The sequence below is a fragment of the Dendrobates tinctorius genome, unplaced genomic scaffold, assembly GCF_039654945.1.
Source record: "Dendrobates tinctorius isolate UK_male_01 unplaced genomic scaffold, ASM3965494v1 ptg000084l, whole genome shotgun sequence".
Taxonomy (NCBI): domain Eukaryota; kingdom Metazoa; phylum Chordata; class Amphibia; order Anura; family Dendrobatidae; genus Dendrobates; species Dendrobates tinctorius.
In genome coordinates this window covers 32,002,815-32,025,555 of record NW_027361752.1, presented here as the reverse complement: position 1 = coordinate 32,025,555, position 22,741 = coordinate 32,002,815, and the positions used below count along the sequence as shown (strand labels likewise).

Here is a 22,741-nt window from a genome sequence, read left to right as displayed (position 1 = left end):
AAGGTCTATTTAGTCACATACAAAAATTAAAGAAAAATGTGGCATGTTGGAACGTGCAAAAATACATTATCTACCGTACTTTTACCACCTTACTTTTTTGATGTAGAAGTGTTAGGCTGATAGAATTGGCATGTTCTCGCGTTGTTAATGATGCAGCCCAAACAGAATACAATGAATGACATGAGTCTGCCCATTCCAGCGAGCACAAACCCCCCACACTGTTCCAGCATATGCAGGGCTTGTCTATCTGAGCCTGCCAAATTCATGCTTCATTTCCCCGGGTAAATGGCGTGATAATAGATTTGTGTTGACAACGAATGCTCTTAAACTCAGGAAGAAAACACTTTACATTATGATAGCCACCCTCTATCAGTGCAGTCAGTTTTCTGAGTGACCTCTTAACTTCAAGTGACCTGCTAGAGACGCCACGTGGTTTATGGCCATATTGGGAATTAGGGATACACGTGTATTGTGGGATTGTTTGTCAGACCCCTTTGTTGACGTATATAGAAGCCTAAGTAATAGGTATTTCTGGCCCTATTAAGTTTTCTACTGGGCTAAACCTCCCTTTCACTTCTAGACGGGTGAATGATAATAATAAATTTTATTTCTATAGCGCCGACATATTCCGCAGCACTTTACATTTGAATGGATTTGTACAGACAATAGACATTACAGCATAACAATAATCGCATTGATTATTACAAATACCAAGAGGAATGAGGGCCCTGCTCGCAAGCTTACAGTCTATGAGGAAAAAGGGGAGACACGAAAGGTGGGTGGTAACAGTTGCCCTGATTGTTTGGACCAGCCATAATGTTAAGTGTGTAACAGTACAGACACAGAGGTCTAATGGATGCATAAAGCATGTGGGAACATGATGTGGGGAACCTGGTTATGGTAAAACTTTTGACTGTGCCACCAAGGGATAGATTAGGTTAATGTGTTGAGGCGGTAGGCCAGTCTGAATAAATGCGTTTTTAGGGCACGCTTAAACTTGTGGGGATTGGGGACTAATCGTATTGACCTGGGAAGTGCATTCCAAAGAATTGGCGCAGCACGTGTAAAGTCTTGGAGACGGGAGTGGGAGGTTCTGATTGTTGAGGATGCTAACCTCAGGTCATCAGCAGAACGGAGGGCACAGGTAGGGTGGTATACTGAAACAAGGGAGGAGATGTAGGGTGGTGCTGAGCCATGGAGAGCTTTGTGGGTGAGGGTAATAAGTTTGTACTGGATTCTGGAGTGGATGGGTAGCCAGTGTAATGACTGGCACAAGGTAGAGGCATCGGTGTAACAATTGGCGACGAATATGATCCTGGCTGCAGCATTCAAGACGATTGGAGAGGGGAGAGTTTGGTAAGAGGGAGACCGATTAGAAGAGAGTTACAATAGTTGGGACGAGAATGAATAAGAGAAACAGTAAGAGTTTTTGCAGAGTCAAAAGTAAGAAAAGGTCGAATTCTTGAAATGTTTTTGAGGTGCAGATAACAAGAGTGAGCCAGTGATCGAATGTGGGGGGAGCAAAGGAAAGCTCGGAGTCAAGTATGACCCCAAGACAGCGGGCATGTTGCTGGGGAGTAATAGTGGAACCACACAAGGAAATGGCAATGTCGGGTATAGGTACATATTAGTAGAGGGAGGAAATACAAGGAGTTCAGTCTTTGACAGGTTCAGTTTCAGATATAGTGAGGACATGATGTTAGACACAGCGTTTAGACAATCGCCGGTGTTTTCTAGAAAGGCTGGCGTGATGTCAGGAAAAGAAGCGTATAATTGGGTGTCATCAGCATAGAGATGGTACTGGAAACCAAATCTACTGATTGTTTGACCAATAGGGGCAGTGTACAAGGAGAAGAGGAGGGGGCCTAGAACCGATCCTTGAGGAACCCCAACAGTAAGGGGAAGGTGAGAGGAGGAGGAACCGGCAAAAGATACATTAAAGAAGCGGTCAGAGAGATAGGAGGAGAACCAGGAGAGAACGGTGTCCTTGAGGCCAATGGAACAGAGCATAGTGAGGAGGAGCTGGTGATCCACAGTGTTCGAATGCTGCAGAGAGATCAAAGAGAATTAGCATGGCGTAATGACCATTTGATTTAGCTGTTAGTAGATCATTAGAGACTTTACTGAGGGCAGTTTCAGTAGAGTGTAAAGAGCGGAAACCGGATTGGAGAGGGTCGAGAAGAGAGTTATCAAAGAGATAGCGGATAAGACGGGAGTGGACCAGGCGTTCCAGGAGTTTAGAGATGAAGGGAAGATTAGAGACAGGTCTATAGTTAGCGGCACAGTTTTGGTCGAGGGATGGTTTTTTAAGTAGTGGATGTATGATGGCATGCTTAAATGAGGAGGGAAAGATACCAGAAGCGAGAGAGAGGTTAAATATTTTAGTTAGGTGAGGGGTGACAGCAGGGGAAAGGGACTGGAGGAGATGTGACGGAAATGGGTCACTGGTGTAAGTGGTTGGGCGAGTAGATGCAAGGAGCCTGCTTACTTCTTCTGTGACTGGTTCAAAATCAGAGAGTGAGCTAGATGCAGTGGTGGAGGGAGGACAGTGCATGGTATGAGGTGATTGGGAGATAATTTCCTGTCGGATCTGGTCAATTTTTTCTTTGAAGTAATTGATGTGCTAACTTATCCAAATAACATTGAATTGTTGCTTCATCATGCAATATTACGGAGGCTTAATTGAAAAATGTTTAATCATTGAGGCCCAACTGCTGAGAACGCCATGATCATTTAGGTTAGTGTTCTCAAGTATCAAACTTAGAAATAGACAGAGGATAATTTCCCAATCGCTGAGTGTCCGACCACTGCGACCCCCCACCGATCTCGAGAACTGGGGTTCTGAAAAGCGCCATGTGAATGGAAGCTGTGGTTGATCAAACTCACTACTACTCCATTCTTTCTATGGGAGTCCCGAAGAACATTCGAGTGTGGTCCCATGAAGAATGAATGGAGCAGCAATGCACATTAGCCCAGCTATCTGGAAGTTTTCCTCTTTACCATGGACAAGGGATAACTTTAAGCGTTGAGAATACACCTTTAAAATAAAAGAAAGTGTTAATGGGGACAGGGCAGCTGATATCGCTCTGTCACACTGGTTGAATTATAAAAGCAGACTAGTTGCTTTTGGCAGGATTCAGACTGCTTTTGCTACTACGGTCAGTGACTCCTCCAGGATTTACATCTGAACCCCTGCAAAATGGGATTCGGGTGTAGACACTTACCGGGCAATTCACGGGGGTGAGCGGGCGATCGCAGAAGGGTGTCAGCTGATGCTGACCACCAGCACTAGGTGCCAGGAGCGGTCATAGACCGCTCCCGGAACTTTGACCCCCGAAATGCTGCGAACGAACAGGCTCTCCATGCATGTACAGTACTGTGACACAGCCGCGACACATGCAGCTGCGGAGCCGATCAGCTGTTAACCCGGCGCGATTCAGGAAGCCAGATTCCTTCTGCAGCTTATTTGGCAAGCTCTATAGCTTGCCAAATAAGAGGGAAGCCGAACATATTCGCTGATCTCTGGTTTTGAGCACCTTGAGGGGTGCAGATTTTAGAATAGTGTCACTTTTGGGTATTTTCTATCATATAGACCCCTCAAAGTGACTTCAAATTTGATGTGGTCCCTAAAAAAATGGTGTTGTAAAAATGAAAAATCGCTGTTTAAATTTTAACCCTTATACCTTTCTAAAAAATTTGGTTCCAAAATTGTGCTGATGTACAGTCGACATGTAGGAAATGTTACTTATTAAGTATTTTGTGTGACATATCTCTGTGAATTAAGGGCATGAAAATTCAAAGTTGGAAAATTGTGAAATTCTCACCAATTTTCCATTTTTTTCACAAATAAACGCAAGTCATATCAAAGAAATTTTTACCACTAACATGAAGTACAATATGTCACAAGAAAACACTCTCAGAATCACCGGGATCCATGTAAGCGTTCCAGAGTTATTACCTCATTAAGGGACAGTGGTCAGAATTGTAAAAATTGGCCTGGTCATTAACATGCAAACCACCCTTGGGGGTAAAGGGGTTGAGTTATTAAAAAAATAAATACATGAACTATCTAATTGACCAGAACATTGAACTTGTAATAAGACACACATTTATATATATATATATATATATATATATATATATATATAATGCTCATCAGGGTGCTCGATTACGCTCCTTGCTAAATTAGGTATCATGGGTGCTCGAGTCTCCCTCCTCGCATGTTTTGCAGCTGTTAAACAGCTAATAGATATGCGGAAATTGCCTGCCATACACTGTAATGCTGTTACCATGTTGGCTACTGAAATTATATGTGGTAAATCTGCAGGGTTTTTTTGTTTTTTTTTAAAAGCCCATGCGTTGTAAGCTGATTTACGCAGGTCTTTTTAACCTGGTTTTAATAAATTAATCATTTTAAAAAATGATGAAGGGTCCCTCCTTTCTTTGATAACCAGACAAGGTAAAGCAGAAAGCTATGGGCTTCTATTATCAGGCCAGGAGAGTAACTGGTTATTGGGCCCATGCCAGTCTAAAAATAAAAGCCTGCAGCCACCCCATAATTGGCGCATTACATTAGATGCACCAATTCTGTTGCTTTTCCGCCTCTTCCCAAATGCCCTGGTGCAGGGATAATCAGGGTAATAGTAGATGGGGTTGATGTTGGCTGTAATTTGTCAAAAATCACATCAAGTCCTGGGGTTCGTAATAGAGGTGTCTAATAGACACTCCCATTATTAACCCAATAATAAAAAAAATGAAAACACACACACAGAAAGAAAACACTTTATTTGAATAAAGATTCCTCCACCTCCAGGTCCAAAGTAATCCAACGAATCAGAAAAAGTCCAGAAAAGGAAAACTGAAAGATATAAAGAGACAAAAACGAAAACAATAGACGTCCCGCTTTCACCAATTTATTACCCAAAATGTTCACACTAAAATCAGCTGTAGTCCACGTTCCCAGATGCCTACAGCAACTGTTAATAGCAGTACTATCTAATGTGATTCGCCAATTCTGTTGCAGCTGCAGGCTGGTATTTTTAGGCTGTGACTGGCCCCATAACCAGGGACCTTCCCAGCCTGATAATAGAAGCCTGCAGCTGTCTGCTTTACCTTAGCTGGTTATCAAAGATAGGGGGGCCCCCCACTTTTTTTTTTTTTATCATTTCTTTGTACAGTAAACTACACACGTCACCAAATGTATATATCACGGATATCTATCTATCTACCCCATATCAATCTATGTCTTTGCACATCTAATAACATACCAGATACAAAACACAGGTGAGCTGAGGTGCAGGATTCATGTGGAACTTCAGCTGTGTGAAAGCCTGAACAAACAATGATCGTGGGAATATATCTTAGTACTCTGACAACATCGTTCCCAGCAGCGACCTGGGAGTCAGAGATGCATACAGGCGCATCCTCCATGCTGTTCCCATTCCATTTAAGCACTCTTTCCATCCATTTCAGCGATTTTCCTGTCCCCATCCCCACCCCAGACCTCCTGTTAGGGTCTTCGGGAACAATTCTCGAGTTTCCATTGTCTTCCATTATACACGTTACTCGAGTCGAGCCCGTTTGAGTGTCTGCCCTGCTCAATTCGAGTAACAAGCACTCAAGCATTTTAGTGCTTGACCATCACTAGTAGAGGCCATGTGACTATTACAAACTCCCATAGTTAAAAGGGTTGTCTCAAGCCTCTGTTAGGGCATATGGACATCATGGTCTTTGGACCATCATGATGACCTATACCTATATGCGAACCCGTGGTGATCGACTGATATGGAAGCGTTTTTTTTCTTTAATGACCCAATGTTTTAGTATACCACTGTATATTTAATTATGGTCTTAATATGCAATCAAGTATTTTGTATAGTCTGTGGAGATCCTCCATTATTAATATGTTTGACCTTTAATGACAGTCACTTCCATTATGAAAGAAACCTGAAATCACAGTTTAGTTTAAAAGAGTTTTCCATTGAAAACAAGTAATCCCTTATCCCCTGTCCACAGGAAAGGTGATAACTTATGACCAGTGTGGATCCGACCCACCAGTAGAACAGGAGACTTTGATCCCTGTTGGAATGAGGCAGAAGTGCTCGTGCCCGAACGCCGTTCTATGGGGTTGGAGAGCTCTGCGCTCGGCTTTTTCTGACGTCCCTTCGAGAATGATTAGAGCGACAATCGGACGTCCGTCCTGTCATACCATTATATTTTGGGTATAAAATTCTTTGTTCTGCTGATCAGTGCAGTTCTTGTTGTTTGGACCCCCACCGATCAGCATGTCCTGTGGCTAGGTGATAGCTTGGACAACCTTTTTCATTTATCTACTCATCTATCTCTACAGGGATATAATGTACAGTGTTTTATAGATTTTCCAGACATTTTATCGACGGCTCACTTCTTAAAATTAAATGCGCCCTATACATCAGTACCAACGTGGGGTGGGAGGTTTATGTTTAATTTTTTATGTTTTGTAAATGGTTATCCTAAGGCACTGGAGTCTGTGGGTGGCTCTGGTAACTTTCTATGTGTTGCTTTATCTTTTTTCTTTTCTTTTTAAATACAGGATCAGGCCTCACCAACATTAAGACTGAAGAGATTTCTGAAATGAAAATGGATGCTGGCTATGAGGTGCACCACCAGAAGCTGGTAAGCAGTGAGAGATCCTTGTCTAGGATTTATCAGTGACGCCTAAAAGTGGGAAATCCTGGAGCAAAAATATAGAATATATGGATATTAGAAGCAGTCACACTCCCTGTCATCTGTCCTTAAAGAAGATGTCCGGGACTTTATCATTAATGGTGGCCGCTACGTATACAACGGAGCTGAGCTGTGCAGGCTATATCAAGAGTAGCTGATCGCCGGGGTTGTCCGGTGTCACACCCCCACCGATCAGACATTGGTGACCTATCCTAAGGATAAGCCGTCAGTGTTAAAGTCCCAGACAACCCCGTAAACATCCTGCTGCTATATATATATTAGCGTAAAGTAGAGGACAGATGGAAGGAAGTATGGCTGCTGGATCCGACTACACAGGGTTTGTTTGTTGTCTGTTACCATAGAGACACATAAGCCTGCAATAGAAAGAAAACAAGAGCGAGTGTTATATGAATAAGGTTTTCTAGCTAAATACACATAAGCTAAGCTCGGGATAGGTAATATATCGGACCACCAAGAGCTGAAAAAATAGTAGTCCCAAGTTCCCTGTGTGAATGGAGTTGGTAGTGCTCATGCCCAACCACTGCTCTGTATTTCTTTATTTATCAATCCCATAGAAGTGGATGGAGTGACGGCCACATGTGCACTACTTTTAGGATCTCGGGGGACCCAGAGCCATTATAGATTTGTCGCCTGTCTTGTTTTAGTGTAAAACCCATTTCAGAGGGTTATCCGGTGCCAGTCACAATGTCAGAGACTCTACCACTTGACAGATCCTGCCGGCCATGCATGAGACCTGCCAATGAGGCGCCACAAAACCCCTTTAAGACCTTTGTCAATGCTGCCCAAATTTAAATGAATAAGAAATAAACCTTACTCCTATTACTGCCCCTTGCAGCTTTAATCTAAATATATCTGTATCCTTTTTTTAGGTTTTCTTTGCTGAAGAAGTCGGCTCTAACAAGGGGGCAATAATTGGTCTAATGGTCGGTGGTGTTGTCATAGCAACCGTCATAGTAATCACCCTGGTGATGCTGAAGAAGAAGCAGTATACATCCATCCATCACGGCGTAGTAGAGGTGAGCACTGGTCTGTCGTAACCCCAACGATCAGCCAGCAATGCTTCGTTTTATGTGTCTCGGCAGCCGACAGGGAAATCTGTCCGCGCTGGTTAGTGTCAGACTCCATTAACAGCGCCTGCGATGTAAACAGTCAGCAAGCTGGGCATCAAGCTTTGTCTTCCTCTTGGAAAAAAAAAAGGATTTCCGAGTGACTCTGGGTCTCAAACCCTGTACACATTACATAGGTGGTCATTCAGTAAAATATACACTATGTAATGCTGCACTCAATGTATGGCGGCCTTCCCTGGCCATAACAGCTGATTCCTAGGATTGGGACAAGATATGCTTAGTACTTTATAGCTTGGAGCAGATATGAGCCGACAGCCGGCTGACCTGGCATCTCCTGGAAATTTGGTGGATATTTTATTTAAACTATATAAGGTAAATGTTTTTTCACCCACTAGAGTCAAAGATGTGCAATGGTTAAGATTTTATTGGCAGAAGTGTTCACACCAATCGCTAGAAGTCCTGAGCTATTTTGGTTATCACAGTGCACATAACCCCACTGAAGACGGCATCTGTGAAGCTTGAGAGACACTGGAAAAGCCATTTTAGAAGGTTTTCTTTGTATGTTTGATGGAAAAATATTAACATTCGAGAGTCCTGAGTGGTTGATACCGTTTATTGGCTAACTGAAAAGATGGTAACAAATTGCGAGCTTTCAACACTACTCAGGTCTCTTCATCAGGTATAGAATAACACAAAATCTTAAGAATCCCATATTTATACACAACAGGACACAGGAATAATGCAATAGATAAGACAAGTGACGTGAAGCAGAACAATCAATATGGGAGAGGGATAAACAGTTGTGACTAGAGTTGAGCGACTTTTGTTTTTTTAGGGTCGAGTTTCGTTTCGTGAAACCCGACTTTTCCAAAAGTCGGGTCGAGCAAGATCGTCCGATTATAGGGAAAAGTCGGGGTCGTCCCGAAACACGAAACCCAATGTAAGTCAATGGGGAATAAAAGTCGGCAGTGAGAGGAGGACAGGAAACACACCTACAGTGCCCATTTGAATGCCAAAAGCATCAATTCTTCTTACTTAAGCTTGTCAACCTTAATTAACTTCATAATACAAGTTACGCACTGAAAAATGGGGGTTATTTGGCTAAAGTTGTGGGGGGGTAGGGCTGGCTCCAGGTTTTCATGTGCCCTGGGCGAAAGAGCGCCCCTTTAACACATACCACAACTCATCATGCTCCGATACGGCAGAGAAATAGCGGTATAGTACAATGAAAAATACTTCACTTTTTACATCTCATGACAAGGCCCATCTATTTCTCCATACAGAATCCTTGGTCCCATATAATGTTTGAAACAGTATATGATGAGCTCCACATAATGCTACAGTATATGTTGGTCCCCATGGATGAAGCTCCACTGTCTTATGGGCCCAAATAATGCTCCAAACATAATGGGCCCCATTTCTAATGCTCTAGTGTTTAATGGGCCCTGTAAATGTTGCTCCAGTGTCTGATGTCCACCTTTGGAATGTTCCAGTGTATGGTGGGCCCCATCTATCATTCTCCAGAGTATAGTGCTCCCCAAAAATTGCTGTCCCAACATTGAAAACAATCAAATAAGTCTCCTCGCTAGGGAATCCCTGTACTAGTCTGGACTCCTCCTTGTCCCCATCTTCCATCTCACTGCACAGTATTTCAACCTTGCAAGTGCTGTGATCCTGAGCAAGCAGGGGGACCCACTCGTTGGCGACGGCACTGGCACAGGGCCCCTGATAGTACGGTGGTGTGTCTGATGGCGGGTGGGCCGAACCTGCACTTTCATCTGCAGCTTCCTCTTTGTCACCGTGTAAGATGGAACTGTATATGGGAAGGGTAACCTGAGTTTCATCAGGGTCAGATTCAGGCCGTGTAGCATGCGAGGGGAATGTAGTGGTCTGGGTCAATGTACCAGCAGATTCATCGAGCAGTGGCTGGGCATCAGTGCACTTGTGTCGCCCCCAGGAGTACGGTCGCCACAGTGGCATTACCTTCCTCCTAGGGAGTGTGATGTCATGCTTGGGAGCAAGGAAGGATCTCTCTAGCAGGTTAACTGATTGGGCGGCGTTATTCCCACGAGTCATGACCCTCCAAACAGCGTTCATGAAGACAAAGTGTTTGTTTTACGTGGGCAGTATGGTTGCAAAGCTGAACCTTAAAGGAATGTCCAGAAGGGCACCACCAGGAGTGGAGCCTACGGTTAAATTCGACTCCACCTGGGAAACCTCAACCATGCCAGCTACAGAACAGATGCACACATTGCAAGCTTAATTCCGTTAACGAACGAGACTCCGTCATGCCCCACGGTCCGAGTCCGGCTTACTAGAGGGACACGTGAGGCTCTGGCACATGAGATTGGCCAATAACTGGTGTGTCATGCCCTTACATGTCCGTGGCTGCATGTGCGCTACACTGAAAAGGCCAGCTTTTGTCGCTTACAGGTGCAGATAACCCGCTGAACAACGTTAGTGATGGGGATCACTGATTACAATTATTACCCGCGAACGATGATTTCCCAGTAAGTGCAGGTCAACCGCAGTTCCGGAATTAAGCCTAACCGTCATTCCTGAAGAAATGAAAAACTTACGTGTGCAAACCACAGGTGCTGTAGCTTTCTTAACAGCTCGCCAGCCGTTCTCACGCCCAGTATGGATTACACGTGATTGCACAAAGGTGAGAAAGGGTACCGTATCCCCGGACAACATGTATGGATAGCGTACACATTCAAAATATATGTCTATACATCAGGAGGCAGGCTCAGACGGTGTTAGGCCCAGTATGGCTTGCACGTGATTGCACAAAGGTGAGAAAGGGTACCGTATCCCCGGATAACATGTATGGATAGCGTACACATTCAAAATATATGTCTATACATCAGGAGGCAGGCTCAGACGGTGTCAGGCACAGTATGGATGTGACGGCCCAGATTACAAAGCGGAGGAGCAGGGAGAGGTAAAGATTGCAAATGCTGGGGCCCTGCCCAAGCAAGGGGGGCCCACTCGTGGGCGTCGGTACTGGCACTGGGCCCCTCATAGTACAGCGGTGTGTCTGACGGCAGGTGTGCACCACCACCATCAGAGACACTTGATTGCACTATGAGGGACCCTGTGCCAGTGCCCGCGCCCAAGAGTCGGCCTACCCACCTGTCCAGGGCAACGGCACTCGCACGGTGTCGTGCGCTAGGTGGTGACTCCGGCCATGGGGAGGGAGGCAGCACAGTTAGGGAGTTATAGAAAGTGGCATATGTTGATGTTGGACATTCAGCTGATGCAAAAGGCGAAATAGGTGAAGTCCCAGGAAGAGGTGGACCAAAGCAAGCCATTTTTCTGTCACCCTATGTGTCATCAGGGGAAGGTGGGACAAAATCCTTGGAAACCCATGCATGGTTCATTTTAATGAAGGTTAGATCATCCACATTTTGGGTTGACAGACGGGTCCTTTTTTCTGTCAGGATTGATCCAGCTGCACTGAAGACTCTTTCCGATAGCACACTTGCAGCTGGGCCAGCGAGCTCCTGTAAGGCATATTGGGCCAATTCAGGCCAGGTGTCCAGTTTAGCGTCCCAATAGTCAAAGGGGAATGACCTGTGTGGGAGAACATCGATATGGGAGGAAAAGTAGTTTGTTACCATAGTTGACAACTGCTGTCTCCTGTCACTTTCCATCGATGCAGTATTACCAGTTGTGTGAGCGGTACTTGAAAAATCAGTCCACAACATTGTCATGAAACCCCTGACTCCAACGCCACTTCTGCTGTGTGCACCATGAACACCTCTGCCAAGCTGCCCCCGGCCCGTACGGCTCGTGTGAGAACCATCACCGCTGCTGTGTGCTGGGAATGCCTCAAGCAACCGATTTACCAGAGTTGCTTGTTTATTAGCCAATATTAGGTCAAGGTTCTCCTGTGGCATGATGTTTTGTAATTTGCCTTTATAGCGTGGATCCAGGATGCTGGCCAACCAGTAGTCGTCATCGTTCATCATTTTGACAATGCGGGGGTCCCTTTTTAGGATCTGCAAGGCATAATCTGACATGTGGGCCAATGTTCCCGGTGTCAATGGTGCACTGCGAGTGCTGGTTGGAGGAGCACTTTCTGGCAAATCCACATCCCTCCAGTCACGCACAAACCCTGTACCAGACCTTGCCACGCCAACATTTTCACTTGCCCCACAGGATGCATCCTCCTCCCCTAAGTAATCATCCCCATCATCATCCTCCTCCTCCTCTTCTTCCTCCACCTCGTCCAGGAGAGGTCCCTGAGCAGACAATGGCTGAATGTCATCAAGGATTCCCTCCTCCTCTTCCTCCTCATCAACATTGGCTGCAGACGCCCGCTCCTTAAGGTGCGTCAAAGTTTGCATGAGCAGACGCATAAGCGGGATGCTCATGCTTAGGATGGCTTCGTCTGCGCTTACCAGCCGTGTGCATTCCTCAAAACACTGAAGGACTTTACAGAGGTCTTTCAGCTTCGACCACTGCACACCTGTCAACTCCATGTCTGCTCTCAAAGTGCCTGGCCGTGTATCCCCCACAAATGCATTATGGCCTGCCTCTGCTCCCAAAGCCGCTCCACCATGTGCAGGGTGGAGTTCCACCTTGTTGCAATGTCGATAATGAGGCGGTGGTTGGGAAGGTGGAGCAATCGCTGCAGCTTCTGCATACGAACGGAGTGTACAGGCGACCGGCGGATGTGCGCGCACAGTCTTCGCACCTTCTGGAGAAGGGCTGTTAACTCCGGATAATTTTTGAGGAAGCACTGCACCACCAGGTTCAAGGTGTGAGCCAAGCAAGGTATGTGGCTGAGTTTTGAAAGGGCTAAGGCTGCCACAAAATTACGGCCGTTATCACTAACTACCTTGCCTGCCTCAAGATGTACACTGCCCAGCCATGACTCAGTTTGTCGCTTCAAGTACTCGGCCAGCACCTCGGCGGTGTGTCTGTCGCCCAAACACATCATCTGCAACACAGCCTGCTGACGCTTTCCACTAGCTGCTCGATAGGGGGACACCTCGTGTGCAACAGTGGCAGCTGCAGATGGAGTGCTCGTACGACTGCGCTCTGTGGACGAGCTTTCGCTTCTGGAGGAGGAGGAGGGTCGAACGCCTACAGCCAACTGTTTCCTATACCGTGGGCTAGGCAGCACTGTCCACCACCGCTGTCCCCTGTGGACCCTGCATCCACCACATTAACCCAGTGCACAGTGATGGACACGTAACGGCCCTGGCCATGCCGACTGGACCATGCATCAGTTGTGAGGTGCACCTTTCCACTCACTGACTGCTTGAGTGCATGGACAATGCGGTCTTTTACATGATGGTGAAGGGCTGGGATGGCTTTGCGAGAGAAGAAGTGGCGACTGGGTAGGTCATAGCGTGGTACTGTATAGGCCATGAGTTCGCGGAAAGCTGCGCTTTCCACCAACCGAAAGGGCATCATCTCAAACGAGATTAGTTTGGCAATGTGGGCGTTCAAACCCAGTGTACGCGGATGAGAGACTGAGTACTTTCTTGACCTACTCATAGTGTCTGGGAGGGTGAGCTGGACTTGAGAGCTGCATATGGTGGAAGTAGCGGTGGACAGGGCGGACTGAGAGAGGGTTGATGATGGTGATGGAGTTGGTGTTCTTTCTGATGGCCTAGATTCAGTATTTCGTTGATATAACAGTGGGATTCCCTGACTGCTGTGGCCTTGCAACGACACCTCAACATTTGCTGCTGTGCTAACCGGTGGGCTTACAGTGGGGGAAACAATGTAGCGTTGCTGACTACCTTCTTTGTGATCAGTTGCACATGTGGCACTTGAGGTTTGGTGTTGTGTCCATGCTTGCAAGTGCATGCTGGTTAAATGTCTAAGCATGCAACTGGTATTCAAATTTTTCAGATTTTTCCCTCGGCTAAAGGTCTTTGCGCACTTCTTACAGATAACCTTGGCCTGATCATGAGGATTTTGTTCAAAAAAGTGCCACACTGCACTCTTCCTACTTTGGCAGACATTTTGCGGCCTAGCACACTGTGATATTTTGACCCTCTGGACAAGCTGTCCAGCAACTCTTTTGATTTTTGGAACCTGTCTTTGGAGTGCTCCGGGCCTGCCAGATAACAGCTGTTGCGATGTCGATGTCTGCTGTGGATGCTCCTCATCTCAGCTATTGGAAGCAGCACCCTCTTCCCCCAATGGATGCCAATCTGGGTCAACAACTGGGTTATCCATCACCTCCTCTTCAGTGTCTTGTGCACCTTCCTCTGTGTCACCGTGTATGGTGGTATAGTGTGCGGGAAGGGGCACCTGAGTCTCATCAGGGTCAGAATCTGGGTCTGTACACTGCGAGGACAATGTAGTGCTCTGAGTGAATGTACCAGCAGAATCATCTATCAGCGGCGGTGCATCAGTGCACTCCATGTCAGATTCATCTTGGCCTGGGTAATTCACCATTTCACTTGATAATCCAGGCATGGTATGTGAAAACCGCTCCATGGAGTAATCAGTAGTATGGCCTGCGTCATCCTTCAATCTTGGTTGGGGTGAAGGACACAAGTAAAGGTGTGGTTCATGAACATGAGCCTCCAATGACGACTCAGTGCTTTTATTTTTTACAACTTCAGAAGAGTAGGCGATAGAGCTGGAGGCTGAGTCAGCAATGTAAGACAAAACTTTTTCCTGAAGCTCTGGCTTTAAAAGCGGTTTGCCAACTCCTAGAAAACTAAGCCTTCGAGGCCTTGTGGAGCCAGACGATGACGCAGGCTCAACACCTCCTGCATTCGGTCCTATTTTGCTTTTGCCACTACCATCAGATCCACCACCAACACCATCATTACCAGCTGCCAACCCCCGCCCAATTCCACGGCCTCTTCCACCAGCCTTCCTCATTTTTGGTAGAAATGTAGACAAAATCCAACAAACTATATAGTAATGTAAAACAAGGTACAAGGTGTCTATAGGACAGGGGAGATTTTGAATTTCTGCAGACACTTGTGGACACTGGACACTTTTGGATTGTGTGAGGCCCACTGAATATCAGAGTGCTATGTCACAGGCTCGATGGCACAGGTGTGAAAAAAGTGACTACAGGATCACAGAGATTTTGAATTTCTGCACACACTAGTGGACACTGGACACTTTTGGATTGTGTGAGGCCCACTGAATATCAGAGCGCTATGTCACAGGCTCGATGGCACAGGTGTGAAAAAGTGACTACAGGATAAGGGAGATTTTGAATTTCTGCACACACTAGTGGACACTGGACACTTGGATTGTGTGAGGCCCGCTGAATATCAGAGCGCTATGTCACAGGCTCGATGGCACAGGTGTGAAAAAAGTGACTACAGGATCACAGAGATTTTGAATTTCTGCACACACTAGTGGACACTGGACACTTTTGGATTGTGTGAGGCCCAATGAATATCAGAGCGCTATGTCACAGGCTCGATGGCACAGGTGTGAAAAAAGTGACTACAGGATCACGGAGACTTTGAATTTCTGCACACACTAGTGGACACTGGACACTTTTGGATTGTGTGAGGCCCACTGAATATCAGAGCGCTATGTCACAGGCTCGATGGCACAGGTGTGAAAAAAGTGACTACAGGATAAGGGAGATTTTGAATTTCTGCACACACTAGTGGACACTGGACACTTTTGGATTGTGTGAGGCCCACTGAATATCAGAGCGCTATGTCACAGGCTCGATGGCACAGGTGTGAAAAAAATGACTACAGGATCACAGAGATTTTGAATTTCTGCACACACTAGTGGACACTGGACACTTTTGGATTGTGTGAGGCCCACTGAATATCAGAGCGCTATGTCACAGGCAGAAATTGGATAGTGTATCACAAACTACAAGGTGTATGTAGAATTGGGCAGAATAGGAATCTCCCTAGAGTGTAGGTCTGTAAGAACGGAACAAGTCCTCCACTTATCCTTCCACAGTGACACACAGATAGCTTCACTGTGGCCGTGATAACAGCCGTTACACGGTACTGAGAGGAGCGTGCACGTACACGGCTGTCCGGTGTACGTAAAATTGTCAAGCTCCGTGTTTTTTTAAGTATACGGACTGACACACGCTGTCTCTCTATAGTTTTGAATGTGATCAAACAGCAAATATATTTCACTGTTTGAAAGCTAGACAAAACTAGTAGGTGCAGGTCTGTAAGAACGGAACATGTCCTCGACTTATTCTCACAGAGTGACACACAGATAGCTTCACTGTGGCTGTGATAACAGCCGTTACACGGTACTGTGTGAGGAGCGTACACCGCTGTATGGTGTGAAAAAATGCACGCTCAGTACCTCAGCAGGACAAAAAAAAAAATTGGGATTGCTTTTAAAAAAGCAGTTTGCAGAGCAGTGGGTAAACAGCAATGCAGCTGTCAGGAAGCCTTAGAAGGCAGCCTAACAACCAACACCGCTGATCCACCACAATATAGCCTCCCCTTGCACTGCACACACAGTGACTGGTGTGTTGTACAGGCAAAATCGCTAGCAGCAGAAGCAGTTTTTTTTTCTTCTTCCCTGCCTAACGCTCTCCCTAAAGAATCAGCAGCAGCAACCTCTCCCTATGCTAAGATCGGCAGAAGTAAGATGGCGGTCGGCGTGCACGCCCTTTTATAACCCCTGTGACGCCCACCAAAGCAAGCCAATCACTTGCATGCCCTTCTGAAAGATGGTGGTGACCCCTGCCTATGTCATCACGTTGCCCACAGTGTCCGTGGATCCTGATTGGCTGAAAAAGAGCGCAAAACAAACTTTTGAAACGCGACTTTGGCGCGTAAGTCGCCGACCTTGTGGCCAACCTCATCCTAGGGTCGGGTTTCGTTTCATGAAACCCGACTTTGCCAAAAGTCGGCGATTTTTGAAATTTTTCGACCCGTTTCGCTCAATTCTAGTTGTGACCATAAATATTGGAACAGTTCATAGATTAGGAGTGTGAAAGTTTTATTGTCCTGTGATTGAGGTCTGGTCCATGGTTGTGATGCCCCCCAAAGGTCTGATGAGCACATTCCTTACTTTATGTAGAAAGATTGATGCAACGTTCTAGATCTAGAGTAGAGTTTGCTGACCACATCTATTTGGCTACGGTGAAGCATTTGCATAATGGAGCTTCTTTGTACCATCTAGGGGGTCTCTCACACCCTCCATACTTTGTGGTCATTTGATGACTCTGTGTAGATGATATTATGATTATCTTTGATAAAGCTTCTGTTCCCCTCTGGTCTACTCATTTTCTCTTCCGGTGGGGTCATAACATGACTGATTCAACCTACCCACCCCTGGATCCTGGAGTAACAAGCCAAATAATCCAGAAGAGAGAGGAGATTATGCCTTCTAGCTCGGATGGTGCATAACTCCTGCAATCATCCAGCAGCGACATTGGTCATGAAATGTCCTCTGCCAGAAGAAGAAGTAAGGAGACTATAATGTGGAGAAACGAGGGTCAATTAGATGAAAATATGTGTTTTATATTTTGTTTTGTTTTTTTAGACCATCATAAGCCCATGTTAAAATAAAAGTGGCGGACAGCCCTTTTAAGTAGTGTCCACCTAAATTGGGATCAGGGACCCCATCAATGTTTTTCCATCTCTATTTATGGTGCTTAATTTTTCATGACTTTATTATTCGTCAATTGCTCAATTCTCAGCCCCTCCCACAAAAAAAGACTTAATGTACCGAATAGACAGAAGTTGACGCCAATTCACTTACCACTTGGCCAAAAAGCATGCCTTCTTTCTCGATTTCATCAGGTGATTAGATTGAAAAGCAGCGAGTATTAGAACTGATAATGTAAAGTGTCATGGCATCATCATTACAGTCTGCGCCACTTTCAAACCGTTTTCCTGGAAAAAGGAAATGTGTCCCACAAAGAGGGGATGCATATTATATTATGAGGAGAAGATATGAAATCTGCAGTGATGCTTTTTCAAGTAAAATGATCTTGTGCCTAGGCAGAAAATGTTTATTCTGTTTGTTCACTTATTGCAACATGTCAGTAGGATCAACCTTCTTAAATCGTCTGTATGGTTCTATAGGTCATAGGAAGCTGAACAAAATGATACCTTGATATCTGCGATCGGATGTTCTATTCCAGAGAAATCGGCATTTTTCTTAAATGTAAATGAGCTGTTACGATCTATGGGCCGGACAGAGATCTCCCTGAGAATCTGCCTCCAGAGCTTATTTTAAGGCACCACTCTAGCGGGGTTTTTTTTTATTTGCCACTGCAGCGGTGCAATTAATGTAACTTCCCTGCCCCTAGTATTGCACTTCAACTGCCATCTTCATATGTTATCCACTCTGTCACCTTCTGAAGTTTATGACCTGCTGGATCATCCCAGTGTTTGCTGGGGGACAGGAAGTCACAACTGTAAGTCTCTGAGAGTCAAAAGATCAGAACTAACCCAGTACAGCAGCGCCAACAGAGTACAGCGGAAATTAACTTTATTACAAACACATATGCAGCAGCCGTTGTCCTCTCATACTGCTGTCAGCTCTGCTGCAGACCTATGACTGATTATAGCCAAAACACAGTACAGCAGATTTGAACTTTGTCTCATCAAAAACACAATAAACACATTTGCAAATGTCCTCTCTCAGTTCTGTCAGCTCTTCTGTACTGCTCTTCCTGCCTGCCTGTGAGATAGATGCTGAAGTACTATGAGAGGATTACTGCTGCAGCAAATGTGTTTTTAGTAAGACAAAGTTCACTTCTGCTGTAATGTTAGTTCTGATCTCACATCAGAGCTCTGTTTGATTATGACAAAGTGTCAGTCATTCCATGCCACCTGAGACTGGTAAATCCACCTTTCATTTAAAATAAGCTCTTGAGGCAGATTCTCGGGGAGATCTATGTCCAGGCTGTAGATCTCAATAGGTCTTCTGCTTTTAAGAAAAGGGAAGTTCTTTCTTGGTGACCACATGTACTGAAGTGTCGCAAGAAAGTCCTGTCTTGGTAGTCGCCATATTAGGTGTAGGGGTTAAAGATCTCATGTGATGTTCTGAATTTTGGATCAACAGGAAGGTATATTTACGGCACGTTGCCTGTTAAATGACTAAAGTGGAGGTGCACTAAAATTACACAGGAAATTCTGTGTTGGTGATCAACATTCTAGAGAAAAGCACTCCCACAGCATGATGCTGCCTCCACCATGTTTGACGGTGGGGATGGTGTTTTCAGGGTTATGTGCAGTTCTACTTTGGTCTCAACTGACTAGAGCACCGTCTTCTCCTAGCTTTGTCCCCTACATGGCTTTTTGCAATATGCAAATTGAACTTCTTATGGCTTGCTTTTAAAAATGTATTTCTTAGTGCCACTCTTCTATAAAGGCCAGATTTGTGTAGTATATGACTAATAGTTGTCCTGTAGACAGATTCTCCCACCTGAGCTGTGAATCTCTGCAGCTCCCCCAGCCTTGGTTGCTTCTCTAATTAGTGCTCTCATTGCTTGGGATGTCTGATTAGGTGGATGGCCAAGATTTGGTAGGTTTGCAGTTGTGCCATATTCCTTCCATTTATGGATGATGGATTGAACAGTGCTACATGAGATGTCCAGAACTTGGGCTATTTTTCTATAACCTAACCCTGCTTTACTTTTTTCCTCAAATTTATCTCTGACCTGTCTGATCTGCTCCTTGGTTTTCATGATGATCTCAAACAAACCTCTGAGGCCGGCTGTAGGTATACTGAGAATTAATTACACATAGATGGACTTAATTTACTAATTGTGACTTCTGGAGGCAGTTGATCACTCAGGATTTTATTTAGAGGCATCAGACTACAGGGGGCTGAATAAAAATGCACATCACAATTTTCAGATTTATCTTTCTAAAATATTTTTTTTAAAAACCATGCATCATTTCCTTTACACTTCACAAATACTTGCTACTTTGTGTTGGCATATCACATAAAACCCCTATGAAATACATTTAAGTTTGTGGGTGTAAGGTAAAAAAAAGTGGAAAAGTTTTTCAAGGCAGTGTAAATGTATAATAAGACTTGCCCAACAGGAAATAATATAAAAGCGTGAAAGTTCATAGTAAAATGAAGAAGGGACAAGAAAATATTATGCTCTCTATCTACTAATACACGGGGTTGTCGGATCCATTAGCACCCAACCTCTTTTCTGTTCATCCTTCAGGTTGACGCCGCAGTGACTCCCGAGGAACGCCACCTGACCAAGATGCAGCAAAACGGCTACGAGAACCCCACGTACAAGTTCTTCGAACAGATGCAGAATTAGGGAACACCACAGCAGCCTATCGTCTCGGACAGCAAATGATTGCTTCACTGCCCATCGGTGTTCAGCTATATACATATATAAATATAGAACCAGAAAAAAAAAACACAAAAAATATCATGTTGAGAGAATAATAATAATAATAATATAAAGAAAAAAAACAAGAAAAACCTAAAAAAGAAAAAAAAATAATAAAAAATCACCACTGTTTTATGATTTACTCATTTTCGCCTTTTGACAGCTGTGCTGTAACACAAGTAGATGCTTGAACTAATAAACTAAAATCGGTAACGTATTCTCTTAACATTTCGGTCTTTACATAACATTATTCAATGAATGTTTTTTGTGTACTGTAAAGAGTTTAGCTGTTTTAAGACTAGTGCATGAGTAGTCGCCTCTCCATTATTTATCATGTAGATCTTTAAACAGGTTGTATATTATTCTTGTGAGTTGTGACAAAAAAAAATAAAAATTAAGTCCGGGGTGAAAACCGCTTTACAAAACGATCGGGGATGCATTATATGTATGTGAGGTTTTATGCTGCTTCTTTTGCCTAGTACATTTGTTTTACCACTTCCGCTATGCATTTTAAAGGTTAAAAAAAATCGATTTTTATTTTTTTAAAAATTCCATGCAATTTTTTTTTCCTTTTGTTACTTTTTTTTTTTCTCTACTGTGTTATTGTACAGATTGTTCTGCCGTGTTAGTGATGTAGAAAATTATGGAAACACACACACATTTGGTTTTTTTTTTGTGCCTGTTTTATGTGCACACTTTAGGAATTGCAGACGTTTAATTAAAAATCAAACAAAAAAATATATATATATATATTTTTTTTCTTTTTTTTTTTTCCATGTAACTTTTAAGCTTTAACCCCTATCAGTGCTGGATGTGCCTGTGACACAATGTGTTGCAGTACCTTCTAGTTTTTTTCCGGGGTTTCATGTGTCTCTGATAATTCAAAGCACTTTTTTTTAGAAAATTAAACAAAAAAAAAAGTGCCCTGCTGGTTGACAATTAGCAGAGATTCCTTAATGACAACTTTCTGCTGGATGATTGTACAGAATCATTGCTTATGAACTAATAGCTTTCTACACTGTGTTACATAAATAAATTAAAAAAAAAAATCGGACTTGTGTTGTTTTTTTTCCTGCTGTCTTCTCTATGTGGATGTGCGCAAAAACTTTAGTACTGTAGTTATAAAATGGAAAGAATTGCATAGTCTTCTGCAATATTCATGCCATCAGTTATTACAGGACCCTGGCGGACAAAATTATAATTCAAGCATGTTCTTTCAGCATCCTTTATTAGAAAATATATCCAGTGTAGCTGCCATGATGCCATTATGAAGGGGTTCCATGTACGAAATTTGGGCATTCTGAGTCAGGTTCTTGCTATAAAGTATTTTTCAATTAGTCGCAACATAGTGGCTACATATAAAACCTCAATTAAAAATGATCTTTCCCAGAGTTTTTCTTGTTGAACTGGAGATGCCATTTAGGTTGCACAGCGGAATAAAGAATTTTTTTGTTTTTTTATTCACTTTTCAGTTTCGGACATATTGGCTCGTGATATGTTAACTTTAGTTAAGTCTATATGCGATTAATCAGCGAGTTTTCAGAGGGGGCGTGTACTTCTGCCTCTATGATGCTGACCAATCATAAGCAGGCAGCAACATAGAAGTGCAGAAGGAAGAGCAGGGAGACCTACTTCAGTTAATATTTCTAGGACATCTTTGTCGCCTGGCAGGACCTGTGGACTCTGTTCATTTCATCCTAATCTACAGCTATAGCGATACACAGTATGATGGACCCACAGCTCCCCTATACACAGTATGATAGGCTCACAGCTCCACTATACACAGTGGGGTGGGCCCACAGCTCCTCTATACACAGTGTGATGGGCCCACAGCTCCGCTATACACAGTATAATGCCCCCACAGCTCTTCTATACACAGTGGGGTGGACCCACAGCTTCTCTATACACAGTATGATGGGCCCACAGCTCCCTTATACACAGTATGATGGGTCCACAGCTTTGCTATACACAATACAATACCCCTACAGCTCCTCTATACACAGGGGGTGGGCCCTCAACTCCCCTATACATAGTATGATGGGCCCACAGCTCTCCTATACACAATATAATGCCCCCACAGCTCCTCTATATACAGTATAGTGGGCCCACAGCTCCCTTAAACAGCATGATGGGCCCACAGCTCCGCTATACACAGTACAATGCCCCCATAGCTCCTCTATACACAGTGTAGTGGACCCACCGCTTCCCTATACACAGTGTGATGTCCACACTGACCCTCCAAAACACAGTATAATGTCTCCCATGCAGGACTGTATTTGCCACTAGGCACTTGAGGGCACGTGCCTAGGGCGGGACGGCACCTGAGCGGTGTTTTTTTTTTTTTCTAGTCCGGCGGTGCGTGCATAATCATCCCTGAAGACAGGGGGCGGCAGTCAGTTCATGTGGTGCTGGTGCTGACTCTCCCTCCTCCCTGCTGACACACACAGAGACAGTTACAAGCAGGGACGCATCTACCATGAGGCAAGTTGAGCTCTTTGCCTCAGGCTGCGGTGCGTCCCTGAACATAGGGGGTGGCAGATTCTCCTCACATCTGCTCTGGTTACTCATACATGCCTGTTCTGTGTGCACAGGAACTGTGATGAGGTCACGGGAGGGGAGGAGTCAGGGTCACATGATCAGGGGTCTC

At 44.6% G+C, this 22,741-nt stretch overlaps 1 protein-coding gene across 4 annotated transcripts in view; it reads left to right on the top strand.

Annotated features, from left to right (window-relative positions):
• The window catches only part of APP (amyloid beta precursor protein), a 321,957-nt gene extending 300,809 nt beyond the window's left edge, over window positions 1-21,148 (top strand). For all 4 annotated transcript variants that reach the window (XM_073584514.1, XM_073584513.1, XM_073584515.1 and 1 more), the window contains 3 exons: window positions 6,572-6,654; window positions 7,596-7,742; window positions 19,918-21,148. In XM_073584514.1, the coding sequence (XP_073440615.1) occupies window positions 6,572-6,654; window positions 7,596-7,742; window positions 19,918-20,019 (332 nt within the window). In that variant the 3' untranslated portion in view covers window positions 20,020-21,148. The remainder of the gene's footprint in view (window positions 1-6,571; window positions 6,655-7,595; window positions 7,743-19,917) is intronic.
• The last annotated feature ends 1,593 nt before the right edge of the window (window positions 21,149-22,741 follow it).